Raw genomic sequence first — 19402 nt, forward strand, 5'->3', positions numbered from 1 at the left:
GTCACCTGTCTTGGGGTTTTCTGTTTCACGCCTCCTTTCTAAAGGGAAAGGACTGTGAATAATCAGAGATCAGAACATTTTCAGTCTACATACACAGCATGTACCGTTACAGGTCTGTTAGGAACAGGGGTTTTAGAACACGGGGTTTTTTCCATTTCTGTTTTTCCCTTTTTTAACATGAAACTTCTTGTAGTTGCATCATTTTAGAAGCAGATAAATGAGAGGAAGCGTAGTTGAAAAGTCCGTTAGTGCAATTATTGCTTTTAATTTCTGCTTAGAAAGTGCTTTGGTAACCACTGTTCAACTCCGGCCTAAACCTGTGATGTAACGAAGCATTTGCATGTCCAAGGAATTGCTTCTCTTGCTTGTTTTCCGCTTTCAAACCAATATTTTTAGGCAGGAAGGTTTGGGGAATGTTCTTGCCTTGCTGTGCTGTGAAATTAATTTTTATTGTTGTAGTTTAATCTGATATTGTTACGGCATCAGAACAAAGACAAGTAGTCCTTCAGGAAAGCCGTGTTTTCTAGAACTGCCCATATCTTTACAAAATGTTCTTTTCGATTCCACAGAGACTGATGTTAAAACGGATGTTGACAAGTCTAAAGAAAATAAATCAAAAGCTCATCAGAAGAAGAATGGCAAAAAGGTGAATTTTCCACATTTTAAAAATGAACTCAATAGCAGTAGTCTTCTTTTTGTGTAAAAATGTTAAAGAACAACAAGTAGCTGCTATAGAAACTCATTACACATGCTGTAATACTGAAGTGAAATAAATATCATGTAAGTCTTTTGCCAGGAAAGGTTGGGCCCAATGATCCTGGTGGTCCCTTCCAACCCTGGGCTCTGCGGTTCTGCTGTGGGTCGTAGGGACTTTGCTTCTTGTTGATTTTGCAATAGTGACAGAGTCGTTGTTTCTTTGAAAATCACAGTCCCTGTGTGACAGACGTAACAACCCACCCGGGAGCTGCTCCGACTCGCTAAAATACTTCCCAAACAATATAGTATATTGTATATTGTGGATGCACATATTTTTATAAATGTATGTATGTACGTGTGCTTGTGCGCATGTGTGTATATATTTATATGTAATGTATGTATATGCATTGTAGATAATGCAAATAGCTTGTGCTTTTACTTTCCGTTGACAATTGAGTGTCGTGCTGCTTTTAATCCCGACATGTTTTTGATAGCTCTTTGACACAAAAAATGCAATACTGTTAATATTTGGTTGAAACTCCTGTATGTAATAGAATATGTATTGTTTTCACTTGTAGGCACCAGTTAACCGTGATTTACCCTCTAATTGCTTGTCTGTTGATACTCGTCATTTAAAATGTATCCTTTTGTGAATTATTAGTTAAGTCTATCAGTTAAACTTACCTTTTTTGTTCTTTACATTGTATTGTTTACACTTCACTTTTTATTAGATATTGTGGATCCCTATAATGAAGGAAGAGAGGCAGGTAATGTATATTAAGTGATGATTTCACCATAAACTAGCCATGGAATTTAGAAATTTCTGTAACAGAAGATGCAGCCATGGCATCAAGATGCTGACAGAAAAGTCTGGTTGTTCACTGGAACAGCAGCTGCTTATCGCCTGTCAAATGGTGCATCCGTGAAACGATAGAACCTGGTTTAGATTCAGGAAAGAAATGACATTGTCTTATGTCTTTCATATCACTTAATATTGACCTAATATTGCCAAGAAAATAATGACTTGAGTAATCTTTCTTACGATGCAAGCCAATTAAAAACACTTGCTTACTTTGAGGAACTTGTTATAGCGTTTCTAATTTTCAGCTAGATGCTGTTATGATACAGTGTCCCTGGCTAGGTTAATTGGAAGGCTGTGATGCTTTGTATGACCTTTGCTATACAAGAAATTTGCTTGAAAGCCATGAGAGGGCTTGGAAGAAAAGGTGTTGAGTGGGAAGGGGCTGGGACAGGACAGCGGGACTCACCAGCAGTTCTCAAAATGAAGACTGCACAAAAAGCGAGTGTAACGTGGAGTTTTTACAGCCCCTTGGAAGGTGAAGGGCAGTGTGATAGACGCAGAGCCTACAAGGGTATTTGAGAGAGTCATTACATCCTTCTGGGTTGTGTTTGTCGAGGCAGTAGGCGTTTACTGTATCAATAGAATAGAACACGAATAGAACAGACTGTTGGGCTGGAAGGACGCTCAGCGGTCACTGGGTCCAGCGGCCTGGCCCCGTCAGGGCTGACCGAAAGCCAGAGTGCGTCGCTGGGCCTTGTCCGCAGCCTCTTCAGCACCGACGGCACGGGGCGCCTCTCCGGGAAGGCTGCGCCGCGGCCTGGACAGCCCTGGGGTGCAGAAGCGGCTCCTGGCGTCCCGTCTGAGCCTCGCTGGTGCAGCTCCGGCCATTCCCAGGGCCCTGTCCCCGGGACAGAGCTCAGCACCCCTCCCCACGTCCCTCCTGAAGCTGCCAAGCCGGGGTCACCGCACAGCCCCCTCCAAACCAGACAGACCCCGTGTCCTCCCCCAGCGCCTTGCAGCGCGTCCCCCGCTCCGTGACCTCCTCTGCATGCACTAACTCAGTTTGACAGACGCCTTAATAATACAGTTTTACCTCACTTCTACCAGTGTGTGTGAGAATTTAACTGCCTCACATTCATTAATGAACTCACATGTATATCAAATGCTGAAAATTGATTTAATGAAGGTTTTTATTTGATATAGTTATTAAACCTAAATGCAAAAGAAGCTACTGAACAATCGGTACCATAATATGTTTGCAGTTTCTCATTTACAGCAGATTAAACTACACCACTGTTTACCATGTGCTCATATCTGACTGTAGAGTGTGTCTGCATTGTACAGTAGTAGCAAAATGTACTCAAGAAAGGAGAAAAGGAATTATCATTAAGTGTGCAGTGTCCGTGCAGAGCAGAGGTGGGTTTGGAGTCTTGCTTTCTGAAGTCGGGGCTCTGTAAGCTCGGCTGTTCCCCTCTCTGAGCCCCTGGGACCCACCTCCATGAGCCGTCCTCCTGTGTTCCACTCTTCACACTTTCCTCAGGGTATCTAGAATTTTTTCTTTGTCTTTTTAAAGTCTTTAACCTGTCTACTGAATAATCCTTGTCAGTCATAAAATACACCTTTCAAATGGGAATTGAAAACAATTTTACCCAGAAAATAGCACGACTACTACAGTTTTAAAAGCCAGACTTAGGTTTCAAAAACTTAAGGCCTAATGATGGCCTGAAAAACCCTAGATGTTATATTGTCATTTATAAATAGTTGAAATTAAGATTGCCCAACATCCCTTGTAGCGTATTACGCTTGTAATGATTAAATTCTGTTGTTACAGAAGCTTTAAGTCCTTCCCAAAAACTGAAGGAAATCCTGGAAAAACACGGTGAGCTCCAGTGGCGAGGAGTGATGGGCAGCGAGCGCCTTCGCAGGTGGGTCACGTTCCACCCGCTTTCGCGTTTTACCCCTTTTGTCGCAGAATTGTGCCTGTTCAGACATAAAATAGGATCAGATTTTTTGTGAGCTGGTAAACACGTAGCTAACCACTGTCTTCGTTTCAAATGCATACTTAGATTTGTAGACAGAATATTTTAAGAATCTGAAATAAGGTGATTTAGCCAGATTGATTGCATCAGTTACCATATATGTAGACCATGTCATTTTGGCAGAAAGTCTACTGGTGCAGTCTTAGATTAATATGATATGTCAGCTTAAATGTGATTTCTGGCTGTGCTCGTAACTGTTTTTAAATCCAAATGTTAGAAGCTGTAGCACCCCCCTGCACATTGAGCCAGCTCTGAGACTGGTGCACTGATTGCAGACACAAAGTAGTGAAGGTACATCTCACAGGCTACAATTTCAAACATCTTATTGTGAAACAGTACCGTTTAACGGAGTTTATTCACAAACAGACTCCATTCTTTGTAGAAGTACTTTTAAGATCATAGAAACAGAGGGATAAAAGGGATCTTGATAGGTCGAGCACGGACAGGTCCTGTGAGTCGGCACAACCGCCACTGGGCCTTCCATTGTAACCGCCAGGTTAATCGGTGCTTTGAAATCTTCTTTGCGTAGGTGAAGTCGCTGTGTAGGTGCTCTAGTGTTTCCTCACAGCGGTCACAAGGATTGTGACCTGATAGCAGTTGCACGGGTTTGCTGCCAGCTGGGCTGGTTATTTGCATCTCCTTTCAAACCCTAATTTCTGCGAATCTTGGTGGGTGCACATGCGAATACTGTTGAAAGTCAGACTAAATACTGTTATTTCAAAGCTGTACAATACACACATTGATGATATTTGTTTGTTTAATATGAGATGTTACTAAACTAAGTATCCCTCTGTATTAAAATAATAATTATTAATAGTCCACGTGAGTTATTACACTTTTCATAGAATTCTGCAGTCTTATCTCCTTGCTTTCCATGCTGACTTCTCTTACAAACGTTTCTGGAGTAGATACCGCTGCGGTGTTTGCTCTGGATACTCTCTGTAGAACGTTCTTGTAAAGCCGTGGCCCGGCGGTAAGGTCCCTTCCTCCTCCCTGCAGCCCGGCCGAGTGGGAGCAGCTGCTGGCGCACTGCAGCGCGTTCCTGTTCTACGGGACGGAGACGTTCCTGTCTCACGTTGTACTCGACAGGCTGGTCGCCATGAACATCCCACGTGAGATAACTCAAAAATCCTTTCTAATGACACCACCTTTTGTTCCCAGTTGTGTTTATTTCATGCTGTGTCATTATCACAGTATTGACGTTGCCCATTAAGGGCTTTTTTCGAGATCCAGGACTTTGACAGGAAAAACTTACGTAGATTTTATTCGCTGCACAACTTTCTTGTTATTCCTCACAAGTCAGTCCTTCTCCTCTTCCCAATGTTGGAATTTCTTAAGTTCCACAAACTGAGTCATAATCCGATGGTTTTCCCGGTAACTCCTCTCCCCTTTTATGGAATTGAGCATTTGGTAGCAAAGTCTGTTTTCTCGTATGTAGCTGGTCCTGATTTGTGGGAGGAGCTGCAGTGGGTGACATCTCCGCACCATTTGGCAGGAGTTTGTGACTACACAACCGGTCGTACAGGTTGGCCGGTAGTAGGGTGGTGTGTGGATTCCGTTGTTAGTTATACTGTGGTAGCACAGGAGAAACCCTGCAAGACACTGTGGAAAAGTGTAGCAAAGTTACATCAAATACTGTTAGGATGACTTTATTAGTGTTCTTTTGCTTAATATTTGACTATTTTGGCTCAAATATATCACATTTATATTAGTTGTTTGGGTTGTGTTCAAGAAGTCATTAACTTAAGAAAGGCCTGATTTACTTATATTTATTATGTATGCATTATTATTAGTGCAAATACCATTGCTGCAATTTATTTGTTTTCCAGAATGCCATCTGATGGTACTTCTAGATCTGGTGCGAACAAAGGAAAGTTATCACAGAATTACAAACTCTGGTATCCACAAAAGGTAGGATAAAGTTTATTTTGGTAAAGTCCACATTAAAGCAGATTATTTTTATTCCAAAGTAAAGTTAAAATTCTGAATTACAAATATTCTTATTTACTTCTGCAAGTAGAAGTGCTCGTATTTGCACCGAAGGGAGAAGTTTGGCTCTGTATCTTGTAGCTTCATTCTCTACATAGGACCTAAATAAGTTGAAAGCTGTGTTAAAGGCAATGGCCAGAAAATGTGACACAGAAACACATATACCTTCCAATTCCGAGTTCAGGACTCTCAGAATCTTCTAACTAGATACATAAAACTTCCCTTTAACAGATAAACTGTTAAGAGTCTGTCTAAAGTTTCATACACTGAAGAGTTTAACAACCAGCCATTTTTAATTTAAATAAATTATTATGGCATGTTATATAACCTGTTCAGAATCTTTACCATTAGTTATCAGAGCATTTTTAGCCTTAAAAGCATTTCGGTGTTTTCCTTGCTTTTCCGTCGGGAGGTGGAAGGGTGCACTCGCTCTCACTGCGTGTCGTCGTGCGTTCTCACAGACGGCACGTGACCCATAACTCTGTGCCGTGCCATCCCATACCGTCCTTGTCACAGAGACCATATCAAAATGTACTTCATCCATGTCATTTTTGGGACTACCATAGTTCTGCAGCCAGTCAGATCTTATATCCAGTCCTGTTAGGGCTGCGTAAACACCTCTTGACTTTTCTGATTATTCATTCCATGAAAAATAAATAGAAAAAGTGCTTCTCTGAAAATACTGTTTAATCAATGCAACAATGTGTAAGTTAAAATTACTTTTGTGTGAGACAGGTTATACACGCATCTGAGTGCCTCAAGAACCTCCCTTTTATTTTTAATATCCTTTTTACCTCCCCCAAACAACCGTTTCCTAAATGAAAACAAAATGCGGTTCCTTTCCAACTCTGAACTTGGAAGTCTCATTCTAATAGATTGGTAAATTTATCAACATGTTTAAGCCTAAAAGCTTCCAGCAAACTTAGAGTCAGTTAAAACTGAGTCACATAACTGCATGGACGATCAGCATCTCCCGAAACATTGCAGAAAGCTGTAATTATCATCTTCTGATGAGGTTACCGTGAAAAGCAGTGGCTAATAAACCCAAAACTTAGCCTTCAGTTTACGGCAGTTCCAACACTAGAGTATCACCCCCTCCCATCACTGGAACAATAATACCAGAGATACTTATTTAAATATTCAGCAATAAAATATCTAATCCTACTATACAAGTTATTTGATTTTAAGCCTCCAAATCAATGCCACACTTATCACAAAGAGCAAGCTTTCTGTTCCTGCAATATTTTATGTTTCCCTTTAGCAACTTAAGCAGGAATGTACAGGTCTTTTCACCTGATTCCCAACATTTTGACCATCTTATAAAGGGTATTCTGCAGTATTTTGTGAAAGTCGGTGTGCTACCCCTTTCACATTTCCTGAGATGCCCAGGATGGTGCCATGATGGAAGAATCCACATTGTCAAATTGCGTCACGTAAAGATGTAGAGGGGAAGTTACGTACATGCTTTGAATTAAATTGAAGGTGTTGTATGAACAGTAGAGAACGCTTTATGCTCGGCGTACGTGAAAACGCAGTCTGGCATTCCTTTTCGCCTTCTATTAAAAAGCAGTGTATATTTAGTTATATCTTTGATATGTTGTACGTGTTTAGTCCCTGGCTGTCATGGTTTGGGTTTCCGCAGTGGTCCCCGTGCTGCGGCAGAGAGCCCCGCGGAGAGCGCCATGCTGCTCAGCCTCGCTGGCGTGCGTGCCGTGCTGGCCAACCAGTGGTACACGACCTTGCGGGACAACGCGGAGAGGCTGGACGTTCTGTCCGAGAGTGAGTGTTCGCCTTCACGTTCCTCTTCGCTTGCCTGTGTTGTTTCAGACAGTGGTGCGTGTGCACTCGTGGGCTGTTCGTGCCCCCTTGTCTCCCATCTCTCCTCTTGCTCTGCGCCTCACCGAGTTCCGCACGCAGCACAGCAGCCTCAGCGGGGCTTGTGTGTGGTCAGGGTGACCTCTGTGGCGAGGAGCGGCGCCGGGGACCCGGCAGTCCGTAGTGCCGACAGCTGTGGGAGAAACAGAGGCTGGAGATAACTCAGGTCTTCAGAGACGCAGAACTAAATCTGTGAAGGAATCTGTTTTCATCGGCTTTGAAACGGGAGGACACCAGGCTGTAAGGCTGATACTTTCTTTTTTTTCAAAACTTTAATTAAAAACTAACAGCAACTAACATTTCTTTCCAGATTTGTTGAGCTTTGGTAGAACAACTGGGCAGATAATCCGTATTCTTCAAAAGAGGAAGATTCACGGGGAAACGGATTCCATTAAAAGTAAGAATTAAAAAGTGTAGAACAAAAGACTGGCAGCTTTAACAGGAACCCAGTAGACCCATGGGTAGTTCAGAGGTATAAATTAAATCTTTCAGATGAGCTCTGACAAATTTTTGTGACACTTCTTACAAGAATGGAGAGTGGGAAGACCGCTGATGTGGTTCTATAATTGGAGTAGCTGTATTTTGTATATATAAAATTTTGGGGGAGGCTTTGTCACAACTGACCAAAAGCTGACATTTTCTCTCCATTGAACTGTTGTAAAATGAAGTACTGTGACTGAAAAGTTACTTGAGGAGCATGACATGAACAATATGAATGGTATGGATTGTATGGATTATGCAAAAAGATAAGTTGAGTCTACAGGGATCGAACAGTCTGCATTGCAAAGGGCACACTGTATACACAGAATTCCACCTGGCGTCTGGTTGGAGAGGGGAGAAGGATTTTTGAGTAAAACAACTCTTAATATGCTGCTTGTGAAATTACATAGATATTTTTCATTGTGTAGGACTTAGCTCTTAAGACAAGGGTCAATAAAATAAGTTTTAATTATAACTTACACTGTTGTAGAATTGAAAAGAGTGCAGATCAGAAACATTGCCTTGTTTTTTCAGAAATGCTTCGTGGATATAGTGGCAGGTGTTAATGTTATTAAAAGAATGTAAAATAACCACAAATATAAGTCAAAGAGAAGATGTGATAAATTACTGCATTTACAGCACCCTTCTATTCAGCTGTGTTCAGAAACAGCAATGTTTAAAATGTTTTCACAGCGGCAGCGGACTCTGGCGGTTCTGCTGAGGACGAGGCCGCGCGGGCCGTGTGCTGCGTGCTGTACGGGCTGCCCGGCGTGGCCGTGGCGTGGTCTGCGGCACCGGGCGCCGCGCAGCGCGCGTTGTGCTGACGGGCGGATTCCTGCTTCAGGCGCAGAGAGTTCCGTGTTAGAGGAAGTGTCAGGAATACGAAAACTGTATTTCAGAGATTTCAGCGAGTACGCCAAGGTTTTCTGAACGCCGTGAATACCTCAAAAGAATTTGAGTACAAACACAGCTTTAAGGAAGCTAGACTATTGTTTTTGGCTGAGTGGAGTTGGAATGTGTCCTTGTCAATTCCTCCGTTTGGAAAGACTTTTCCTTGGTGTATTTTATTTTTACGTGGCAGATTTTTCAGGAGCTTTGCTGAAAAATGCGCCGAGTCACCTTATTCTGAGTGAATTGATGTTTAACTGTTTATTTAGTGGTAGTTGTGGTTTAATTAGAAAACGAGGCAGTATTAAATAAAACATTTAATAAGTTTTGCTTTCTTTATTTCCCTGTAGTTTTCCTGAATAACATGTTAACACATATTAAATTATTCAAAAATCCCAAATCAGATTATAACGTGTGGATTTTGTGGCATGGCCTGTTAATCAGCAGCGCATTTTTAAAATACAGACTTTAAAACTTCTATTTGTAGTGATAACAGTAGAGGTAAATGTAAAATAATTAGCACTTACGGAAAACACAAGGCTTTCACCATTATTGCCACTAAACCCATTTTTCCCCCAATAATGTTTGTTTCCTGTGATACATTTTTTTCTGTTCCTGATAGAGCATTAAAACGGCACTGAAAAGATACTGTTCTTGTGCTAGAGTTAATTACAACCGGACAAGGGTTATAGGGCTATATAGACCATAATTATAAAATCATGATGTGCAAAATACTTTTAAATGCACACAATAGAGTATAAATTTGTGCTTCCTTCCCATTATTTAGACATAGGACATGTATTTTTAATGGAGTGTATCTGGGCATTTGGTACAATACAAATGAAGTAACCACGAGGCCATAGGCTGTGTTTAAGTTAAGGATTCCGTGTAAAATCTTTGAGTCTCTGAACTTGCCGTGTTTCACCAGACGTGGCCGTGGGTCCTTTTCCTTAAGTTCTCGCATTTTATTTATTTACTTACTTTTAAGTCCTTTTCGGTGCATCACTATTACGCAGCTGCTTCCTTAAGATCCCATGCATGGTATTTGGGAACCTCAAGTATTTGAGTTTGAAGAAGCAATTTCTCTTGGAAGAAGCAGAGGTCCACGCTTGTTCAGTGTAGCAAATGTCCACTATATCATTAATTCCTTTGTTTCTGAGATTAATTTCCACATCATTCTCCAACACATTCATTGCTATGAAATTGTATTTCCCTGCTGTTGATGGCATTTTCTACCTGCAATGGCATCTTTCTGGTGCTGTCTCTTTTTCTGTAACATAAAAGGCTTTGAAAAAAGTATATTTAATGGGAATCGTGAAGCCTCATCTGTCTTGGTACGTGACAGTTTCCGTGAATTTGTATTACCTTCCACCTTTCTGAAATAAGAAGTTTCATAAGTAGTGAAGTATGAAAAGGACAGTGTTCTTCAGAAATGACAGTGTCATTCTTTGAGAATAATCCAGGATAAAACTGCAAGATTGCAAAGGTTAGAAGAACCACGGATATCCAAGTACAATGGGCTCATTCAATAGCTTAATACTGTGGTTTATTTATGAAACTGATGGAAATAACTTCACCTGCCAAAGTGCTTTTCTCCCAAAATGTTCCCATTGGTATTTGATACCTCAGCCCTAACTCCATTGCAGCAGCCTCTGTCAGGAAGATGAATGAGTATGGCCAGAAGTGTCCTTACGGTCTGACAGCACCGCTTTATCAGAGCGCGTTGATAAAGAGTTGATAAAGAGCAATGGCCTTGTCCAGGAAACCGGACCAGTAGCTTTACTTGTTGAGAGTAAGGTACTGGAAACGCTAATCAGAGAGAACCTTCAAATGGCCCTGTGTGCTGGGTACGTACAGCGAAAGAGGACGGATGCACAGCTACAGTGTGTCTGGTCGGTATTTCTGAGGCAGTAACGAAGAGCCACACTGCCCGGGGTATTAGCAGTGTTCTGCGTGCTGCTGTGCTGAATCCCAGTCGGGAAAGTCGCTGCTGGTAGTAGGACGAGAGGAGCAGACGATAAACTGTCCTTGAGGCGGCAGTGGGTATGCATTCAGTGGCACGGGAGATCATCTCATTCATTCCTTCAGGAATTAGTACCACAAGTAATACCTGCTTTTCTATTATATGTTAGTACAAAAGAGTCACTTCAGGAAAAGATACATAGTGGAATTTGGAATAATTTAAAAAGAAAAAGAGCATAGACAAATTAACATCTCTTATATTTTAAATTTACAATGGCAATTTAACAAAGGAAAAGAAGCTGCTTCTTACACAGAGGAAGGATTCAGCAGCTCAGCTGATACAGGTTTCGAGCTCAGAATGCTTATCTATAAACGACAGTAAATGTGAGTGGAACTGACCAAAGGTTGAGAAGAAATGCTGTAGAAAAATTGTTTCACAACCTGATCTAAATAGGCAACTAAAAGCTTAAAGTCATCTGATATTCTTCAGATTGTGATTGAAAGTTTAGACAGGACTCCTCTGTGAGGACAAGTTACTTTTAATTGGGAAACATAAAAAGGCCCAATTTACAGTTAATGATAAATGCACTGTAGTATGCCTAACGAGTCTCAGCATTTGAAATGCTAAATAAGTCCGAAGTTTACAGCTTTGTCACACGCACAAACACCTGCTGCAATTTAGAAGCTTTTGCAGAAATGTGATTGTTCTCACTTAAGACCTTTGGGGTCAGCCAGCTCTGTTCCGGGAAATGGGGCATGACAGATAGTTCAGGGCACCCGCGCCAGACCAAATGGGGATGTTCCCGTTTGTTGTTGAGTCCTTTTGCCATCAGCTGAGACGCGCAAGGCGGCAGCTGCTCAGTCTGGAACGGGGGGCGAGAGTGGGAGTGAAGAAATGGAAAATAGAGAGGTTCCCCGATGTTTTCTGCGGTCATGGAATGAAGAGTGTGTCAAGTTCCCAACAGGCCACGTGGAGGTCTGGGTGAACATCACCTCTGTTCAAGTCCAGGTTCAAAAAACAAAAAAGTGAGGTGCTGTCACAGCAGATCATCTGGACTGACAACAGCGGGCTTTGTCCCCAGAGTGAGCCAGCAGACGGCGGTGGAGGCAGAACAAATCCCCTGTGTGCAGCACAGAGGGAGCAAAGAGGGTACGTTTGTCTGTGGCAGCCTGATGTACGAGACCGCCAAGAGCATCCTCGGCTTCGGATTATTTGGGGAACTAAATAGTAGTATAGTCATACAAGGTGCCACGCTGAAGGTCTTCATTGGGTATGAAATGAGTGGAGCAAAATTTTCAGCTACTGATACAAAAGCAGAATTAAGACTATTAATTTCATACAAGATTTTGTGCAGGAAGAGTACTCCCTAATAACTGCAATGGAAATAGTCATGGTGAAATGCTGATGCAATTATTTTAAACTGTTCATTGAGTATGTACAAAGAACAAATTCAAAAAGGTAAGTCCTGGTACTAATATTGTGTAAATAAAATCATAGACTCACAGAACGGTTTGGGTTGGAAAGCGCATTTTGGCGACTATTTGGTCCACCCGCGGCCATGGGCAAGGACACCTCCCGGCAGCCCAGGCGCTCAGAGCCCGGCCAGCCTGGGCCAGATCCCTCCTGATCTCCAATCTAAACCTGTCCTCTGGCAGCTCGGAGCTGCTGCCCCTTCTCCTGTCACCACCCGCCCTGGGAAAACTCTCTCCATCCTCCTTGTCAGACCCTTTCTGTACTGAAAGGCCGCACCCAGGTCTGCCCGGAGCTTCTCTTCTCTTCTCCAGCTGAACGCCCCAGCTCTGGGCCTGTCCCCGGCAGAGCTGCTCCAGCACCGGGTCGGTTCTGCGGGGGCTCCGGCCCCGCTCGGCAGGTCAGGACTTCTTGTGCTGGGACCCAGGACTGGCGCAGGATGTGGGGGTCGCCAGAGTGAGGAGTTATTTTTGTTATATTAACTGAAAAATTATTATATTAACTGATAAGTGATTTTTATTAAATAATATTTAAGAATATTAAATACAAAAACTTTTCTTCTTTTTTGGAGGAGTATTCTAGAGAATGCTCTCCATTTATTTGACTGTGAGCTCTTAATTTGTAAAATATTATATATTGTTCAGCAACTTGGAGGGAAAAATCCCACTAACTAATGACCAAGGAATAAATTACAGTAGATACAGCTTAGGACATATGAGCTATCTACTAGAAAGACATTGGCACAAGCCCAAACAGGAATAAAAGCTTCTGAAAATATTTCATCTGCATGGCACTGCGTCGTTCTCGTGCGCTGTATCCATTCACACAAGAAATATTAAACAGTTAGTACTGTTCCATGTATCAACGGCTTTAAAATAACTTTCTGAATTATGTCTCAGCAACGTGACAAATGACATTATCAATTAGCTTTTATAACAGAAATGACATTTCGTAATATATTGGAGGATGAAAAGAATTGGTCAGCTAAAATTTATGTGATCTAAAAAATGTGAGGAGAAAAAAAATCACGGTGATTTTATTGGTAATATTCTAGGACAAGAACATAATTTGAGCAGTAGGTGCCTGTCCAAGAAGAGTGTGCAGTTCTAAGTGTTCTGCAGGGAAGAACTGCAGCAAGGCTGCTACAAAATAGTGAAAAAACAAAGTGCAGCTCTGTCCTCAGTCCCTGGTGTGAAACGGAGCTGCCGGAACCTGGTGTGAACGCTCCCAAATGGAACTGAACTGCTGGAACCCGGTGTGAACGCTCCCAAATGGAACTGAACTGCTGGAACCCGGTGTGAACGCTCCCAAATGGAACTGAACTGCCGGAACCCGGTGTGAACGCTCCCAAATGGAACTGAACTGCCGGAACCCGGTGCGAACGCTCCCAAATGGAACTGAACTGCCGGAACCCGGTGCGAGCGCTCCCAAATGGAACTGAACTGCCGGAACCCGGTGCGAGCGCTCCCAAATGGAACTGAACTGCCGGAACCCGGTGCGAGCGCTCCCAAATGGAACTGAACTGCCGGAACCCGGTGCGAGCGCTCCCAAATGGAACTGAACTGCCGGAACCCGGTGCGAGCGCTCCCAAATGGAACTGAACTGCCGGAACCCGGTGCGAGCGCTCCCAAATGGAACTGAACTGCCGGAACCCGGTGCGAGCGCTCCCAAATGGAACTGAACTGCCGGAACCCGGTGCGAGCGCTCCCAAATGGAACTGAACTGCCGGAACCCGGTGCGAGCGCTCCCAAATGAAACTGAACTGCCGGAACCCGGTGCGAGCGCTCCCAAATGGAACTGAACTGCCGGAACCCGGTGCGAGCGCTCCCAAATGGAACTGAACTGCCGGAACCCGGTGCGAGCGCTCCCAAATGGAACTGAACTGCCGGAACCCGGTGCGAGCGCTCCCAAATGGAACTGAACTGCCGGAACCCGGTGCGAGCGCTCCCAAATGGAACTGAACTGCCGGAACCCGGTGCGAGCGCTCCCAAATGGAACTGAACTGCCGGAACCCGGTGCGAGCGCTCCCAAATGGAACTGAACTGCCGGAACCCGGTGCGAGCGCTCCCAAATGGAACTGAACTGCCGGAACCCGGTGCGAGCGCTCCCAAATGGAACTGAACTGCCGGAACCCGGTGCGAGCGCTCCCAAATGGAACTGAACTGCCGGAACCCGGTGCGAGCGCTCCCAAATGGAACTGAACTGCCGGAACCCGGTGCGAACGCTCCCAAATGGAACTGAACTGCCGGAACCCGGTGCGAACGCTCCCAAATGGAACTGAACTGCCGGAACCCGGTGCGAGCGCTCCCAAATGGAACTGAACTGCCGGAACCCGGTGCGAGCGCTCCCAAATGGAACTGAACTGCCGGAACCCGGTGCGAGCGCTCCCAAATGGAACTGAACTGCCGGAACCCGGTGCGAGCGCTCCCAAATGGAACTGAACTGCCGGAACCCGGTGCGAACGCTCCCAAATGGAACTGAACTGCCGGAACCCGGTGCGAGCGCTCCCAAATGGAACTGAACTGCCGGAACCCGGTGCGAGCGCTCCCAAATGGAACTGAACTGCCGGAACCCGGTGCGAACGCTCCCAAATGGAACTGAACTGCCGGAACCCGGTGCGAGCGCTCCCAAATGGAACTGAACTGCCGGAACCCGGTGCGAACGCTCCCAAATGGAACTGAACTGCCGGAACCCGGTGCGAACGCTCCCAAATGGAACTGAACTGCCGGAACCCGGTGCGAACGCTCCCAAATGGAACTGAACTGCCGGAACCCGGTGCGAGCGCTCCCAAATGGAACTGAACTGCCGGAACCCGGTGCGAACGCTCCCAAATGGAACTGAACTGCCGGAACCCGGTGCGAACGCTCCCAAATGGAACTGAACTGCCGGAACCTGGTTGTGAACTCTGAAATGGAACTGAACTGCCGGAACCTGGTGTGAACGCTCCCAAATGGAACTAAACTGCTGGAACCCCGTGTGAACGTTCCCAAATGGAACTAAACTGCCATAACCTTGTGTGAACGCTCTGAAATGGAACTAACTGCCGGAACCCGGTGTGAACGCTCCCAAATGGAACTGAACTGCCATAACCTGGTTGTGAATGCTCTGAAATGGAACTGTTGTCAGTGGTCCCTGCGGGTTCTCACCACGTGCTGCCCTCTCCGAGCTGGGCCTGGGCAGGTGTGTCCCCTTCGCAGAGGGGTGTGGTGGAGCAGATGCCAAACTTGGAGTGTTTGGGGGGGAACAGAACAGGTTTGGGGTTGTTGTCAAGATACGTTTCCATGACTGAGCCCATTTGAGTTTGAATGTTGATTTAGTGACTTCACCCCCTGAGCTGGAGCTGGAAGGTGCCGAGCGGAGCCGGCCCGTCGAGTGTGAACGCGAGTCGGTGCTGGGCCGACCGCCCCACTTGGGCTTGTGAAGAGCTTCGTAAAGTCCCCCCAGGTACTAATGCCAACTGAACTGTCCTTGTGTGGATACAATAACAGTTAATAGTATGGATTTTAAGAATATGGTCAAGTTAAAACTGAAGGCATGTTTAGGTGTCTTGAAATACTTACCCGTCTGTGGAACTACCAAGCCATTACCTGGGTAATGAGGGGGTAATTTCTCTGCCGCTGACAGCAGAACTTGGGCAGTTTTTTCTGATCCCAGGAGGTACCATTTCAAATGCAGTAGTCACTGAAGTCTTCACTTATGTGTAAGGAGAGAGGAAACAATTTTCATAAATTGCAGCTTTCCAGAGGGTTGTCTGAGACTGGTGGTGTAAGGAATAGCTTTAGATAACTTAGTCCCATTTTTACAGAGTTGCAGTGCGATACATTAACAATGTTGCTGGTATGTAAAATATCAATTATATTCCCTGGAATCTGAATCTTCCTATTATTATATATAGGTATATTTTTAAAGACATTAAAATAAACATTGTAATTACAGTAGCAAAGCTACTGTGAAATGTATTCTGCTGGCAAGAGAATATACGTGTACTGTTGTGTTCAACAGTTCAGTGCAGTTGAAGCTAACAAAATAAAGACCCCTTTCAGAAGGAAAGGCCTGTATCTGAGCCTAAGGAGATGCAAGAAAGGGAGATGATCTTCGATAGTCATAATCTTAAGCCTTAGTGTTTGTATCACCATCAGCAAATGAGGGTGTTGTTAATAGAAATTGCACACGTTTGACCAGCTTTCTGAATGTTTTCAAATGTAGCATCCCCCTCTTTCACTGAGATTTTCAGTTTCCTGGCAGTGTCCGTTACTACGGGAAATATTTATGGAGGTATTTCTTTATCACCGAGTTCCTACTGTGATTTGTTTTTCCTGTGTTTCATATGGTGCTTCAGCCTGACACACGAAGAGCGTGAAAACCGGCGCCGGCACGGAGCGGGTCAGCGCTGACCCCCGTCTGCGCCATTTTCCGCAGCGACGCTCGCGACCCCTCGCTTTCCTTGGTGGTCTCATACTTGGCATTTACCATTTGAAATCGTTAGGAGAAACCCGGCGTCCACAAACATGGACAGCTTTTCCAGAAATTTCCAAAAGGGCTGAACTAATTAGGAATTCGTATTTATTTTCTGAATATATATCTGAAAATAATTTTTTCATGTTCTGTATTTCTGTCTAACCTTGTGGATCACTTAATTTTTTTAAAAGCAGTGAAGTTACTGTGTTAAGTTTCTTACCAGAATGGACGGTTCAGACTTCTGGTTTTTCCTGTACTCATATTCAACAATTCAATAATTTAAGAGCTGACATAGAAGTTTCCCATGCTGTAGGTGCACTGAGGTAAGCTACAGATAAGAACAGTAAACTGAATCAGGACCATTACTGATTTTGGGAATTACTGTTCTTAATTTCACACAAGTGTATCAGTTGTGAAAGAAGTCGGTGGCAGCTGCACTACAGGGAGGGCTGCAGAAGAGGGAGAAGAGGGGTTTTCAGAAGTGCAGCGAGTCATTTTCCTGGACAATCAGAAACTGTGCTAAATTGCTTATGAAAATATTGTATATTGTGGGTGTCTTATTATCTGACTGGGTAACAGAATACGCTTATTAATTGTGTCACAGTGACAGTGTCCACGCTGCTTTCTCTGTCTTCCTTTTCTGTTTAATGCCAAGATTTCAAGGGGCAGATCCCTGTTCACAGTTTGTTTTGGTTAGCACAACAAAGGCGCGATCACAGTCAGTACGAAAAATGGTTTCATGCTGCAGGCCTGAAGTGTTCGTTTGGAAACCGCTGTGGGTGGCCTGGAGAACAACTTCTAAGTACAGAGCAAAGCTGAGGAGACACCAGCGCCGGTGGAGTTACAGGTGGAGCTGAATCGGTGTCCGGGGGGAGGTTTGTGATGAAAACATCAGGTGTGCTCGGAGCAGACAACCTGACCCTTCTGGTATTAATGAGCTTGTCTGCTAAGTTCTCAGCATTCTTGGAGCAGCCAGGACAGTCTGTTGTTCTACTGTTGTGACAGATACTTATCAATTGCCTGTCAACACACTGTCAGAGCCTTAACTAAGAGTTTCTGTTGGAAGGAAAGAAAGTATTTCCAAAAATATTTGCAGTTCAGTCATGTCCTCAATTTATCTGGACTTGTAACTCTTGAAGTAGCTTACAGAAGATAAATGAGTATGAAAGACGCTGCAGCTGAGGTGACGTATCTGTAATCATGCGGCTAATCCTGACTGCGAGGTAGCAGCTAAATTGCATAGGGCGATAAGTGTGATACTGGCCTGGTATTTAACAGAAGAAAAACTATTCCAGTGCTTGGTGACTGAATCAGGACCCCGATGTCACTTAGAAGTCATAAGAAATATCTAAACATATTGTCTTCATCATTGACTAATAATTAGTAGAAAGCTAGAACAAAATGTCTTGGCAGTTGTAGGAACTCTCACCTACCCGATCAGCGATATTCACTTTAAAAAATGCAGCTACTCGCTTCAGAGGGGGTTTGGAGATAACAGTGCTGTGTTACCTGTGCGGCTGCCCGTGTCCGGCGCGGGGATTCTCCTCGTTCCCAGCCCGGGCAGCCCTCGCTGCTACCTGAGGCACAGTTGCCAAGACGCGGTTTGTCAGGAGAGGGAGCAGAGGTGGGTTTTCCTGCCCACCCCAGTGCCCTGCTAGAGCGTCGGTCACGGTGTCGAAGGAACGTGAACTGGCGCACTCGGCACCTGCCGCAGCCACTACTGTTACGTCTTTCAAAAGTAAACAAAATGTCTTCTCTTGTCCTTTTACCTTAGCCGGGTCATCCTGAGCCTTGCTGTTGTGTACAGAGCGCGGCACGTCGTCGCCCGGTCCGTGTCTCCGGGCGTCCCCCCGGGAGCTGCTCCGGGAACGCGCTGCTGCGCGTCACAGCGAGCCTGCGGCTCTTCCGCCCCGAGGGGCGGAGCCGCCCCGACACGCGGGCCTCGAGGCCCAGGGCCCCGCTCCAGTTGCAGGTACTCAGGCTCTGATCCTGCACTCTGGCTACTCGCTGCTTATCTCAGCAAATGGACGTTTACTCGTGTTCCCGCATACCTGCACAGAGCAGCAAGCACATCTGCACAGAGTAAATGTGGCTAGAAGTATCGTATGGGTTACATTTTCTGGTCCAGGCAGAAGCAGAATTTAAGCAGCACGATTCCATTCAGTGAGAGACGTTCCTTTGCTCCTTCGCTGCAGTCGCACCTGTGCAGCGGAGCAGTGTCTGTGTTCGTACCACCGTACTGGCTCCTGTGCTATTTTTATAGGGTTCTTTTTTTCTCCTCCAACGGAGTTCATTAGTATTTGTCCTGAATGACATTGACTTTTATTCCATCTGAAAATACCTATTTAGCATTTTTTGCTTATTAGTATTGCAAGTACTGACATTAGAAACCTAAATGGTACATACATTGAAATAAATTTGTGCAGGAGTTCTACAAGCCTTTCTGCTTCTTCATCAGTATGATTGAGGGGACGTGGCCTACATCTGTACTCAATCAAACAGGGCTGTGTTGGCCAATATAATCTTAATTGTTTGACATTTTTATAGCAATTCATTGAGACTAAAGAGAGATGACTACATTAATATCTTGATGCAGCTAGATAATAGCTGAGCTAAAACTGATGTGCCAAATTGCTGAAAGGCTCTTAAATTCTTGTACAGATTTTAACTCTTTGTGACAAAGGAAAGGAAAGAGGCTCCAATATAAATGTAATAAAGAGAAAGAATAGTATCATTTATAAT

The 19402-nt window shown here is 44.4% G+C and overlaps 1 protein-coding gene across 7 annotated transcripts in view; it reads left to right on the top strand.

Annotated features, from left to right (window-relative positions):
• Positions 1–13574, top strand: part of CFAP46 (cilia and flagella associated protein 46) — a 71832-nt gene extending 58258 nt beyond the window's left edge. For 4 of the 7 annotated variants that reach the window (XM_071812284.1, XM_071812286.1, XM_071812287.1 and 1 more), the window contains 9 exons: positions 570–646; positions 1275–1335; positions 1428–1463; positions 3330–3423; positions 4537–4649; positions 5367–5448; positions 7169–7305; positions 7712–7798; positions 8575–9093. In XM_071812284.1, the coding sequence (XP_071668385.1) occupies positions 570–646; positions 1275–1335; positions 1428–1463; positions 3330–3423; positions 4537–4649; positions 5367–5448; positions 7169–7305; positions 7712–7798; positions 8575–8705 (818 nt within the window). In that variant the 3' untranslated portion in view covers positions 8706–9093. Of the gene's footprint in view, positions 1–569; positions 647–1274; positions 1336–1427; positions 1464–3329; positions 3424–4536; positions 4650–5366; positions 5449–7168; positions 7306–7711; positions 7799–8574; positions 9094–13256 lie in introns of those variants that run through there. The other 3 variants (XM_071812285.1, XR_011740373.1, XR_011740374.1) reach the window with 3 other exon arrangements.
• The last annotated feature ends 5828 nt before the right edge of the window (positions 13575–19402 follow it).

Source organism: Patagioenas fasciata, chromosome 8 (genome assembly GCF_037038585.1).
Source record: "Patagioenas fasciata isolate bPatFas1 chromosome 8, bPatFas1.hap1, whole genome shotgun sequence".
Taxonomy (NCBI): domain Eukaryota; kingdom Metazoa; phylum Chordata; class Aves; order Columbiformes; family Columbidae; genus Patagioenas; species Patagioenas fasciata.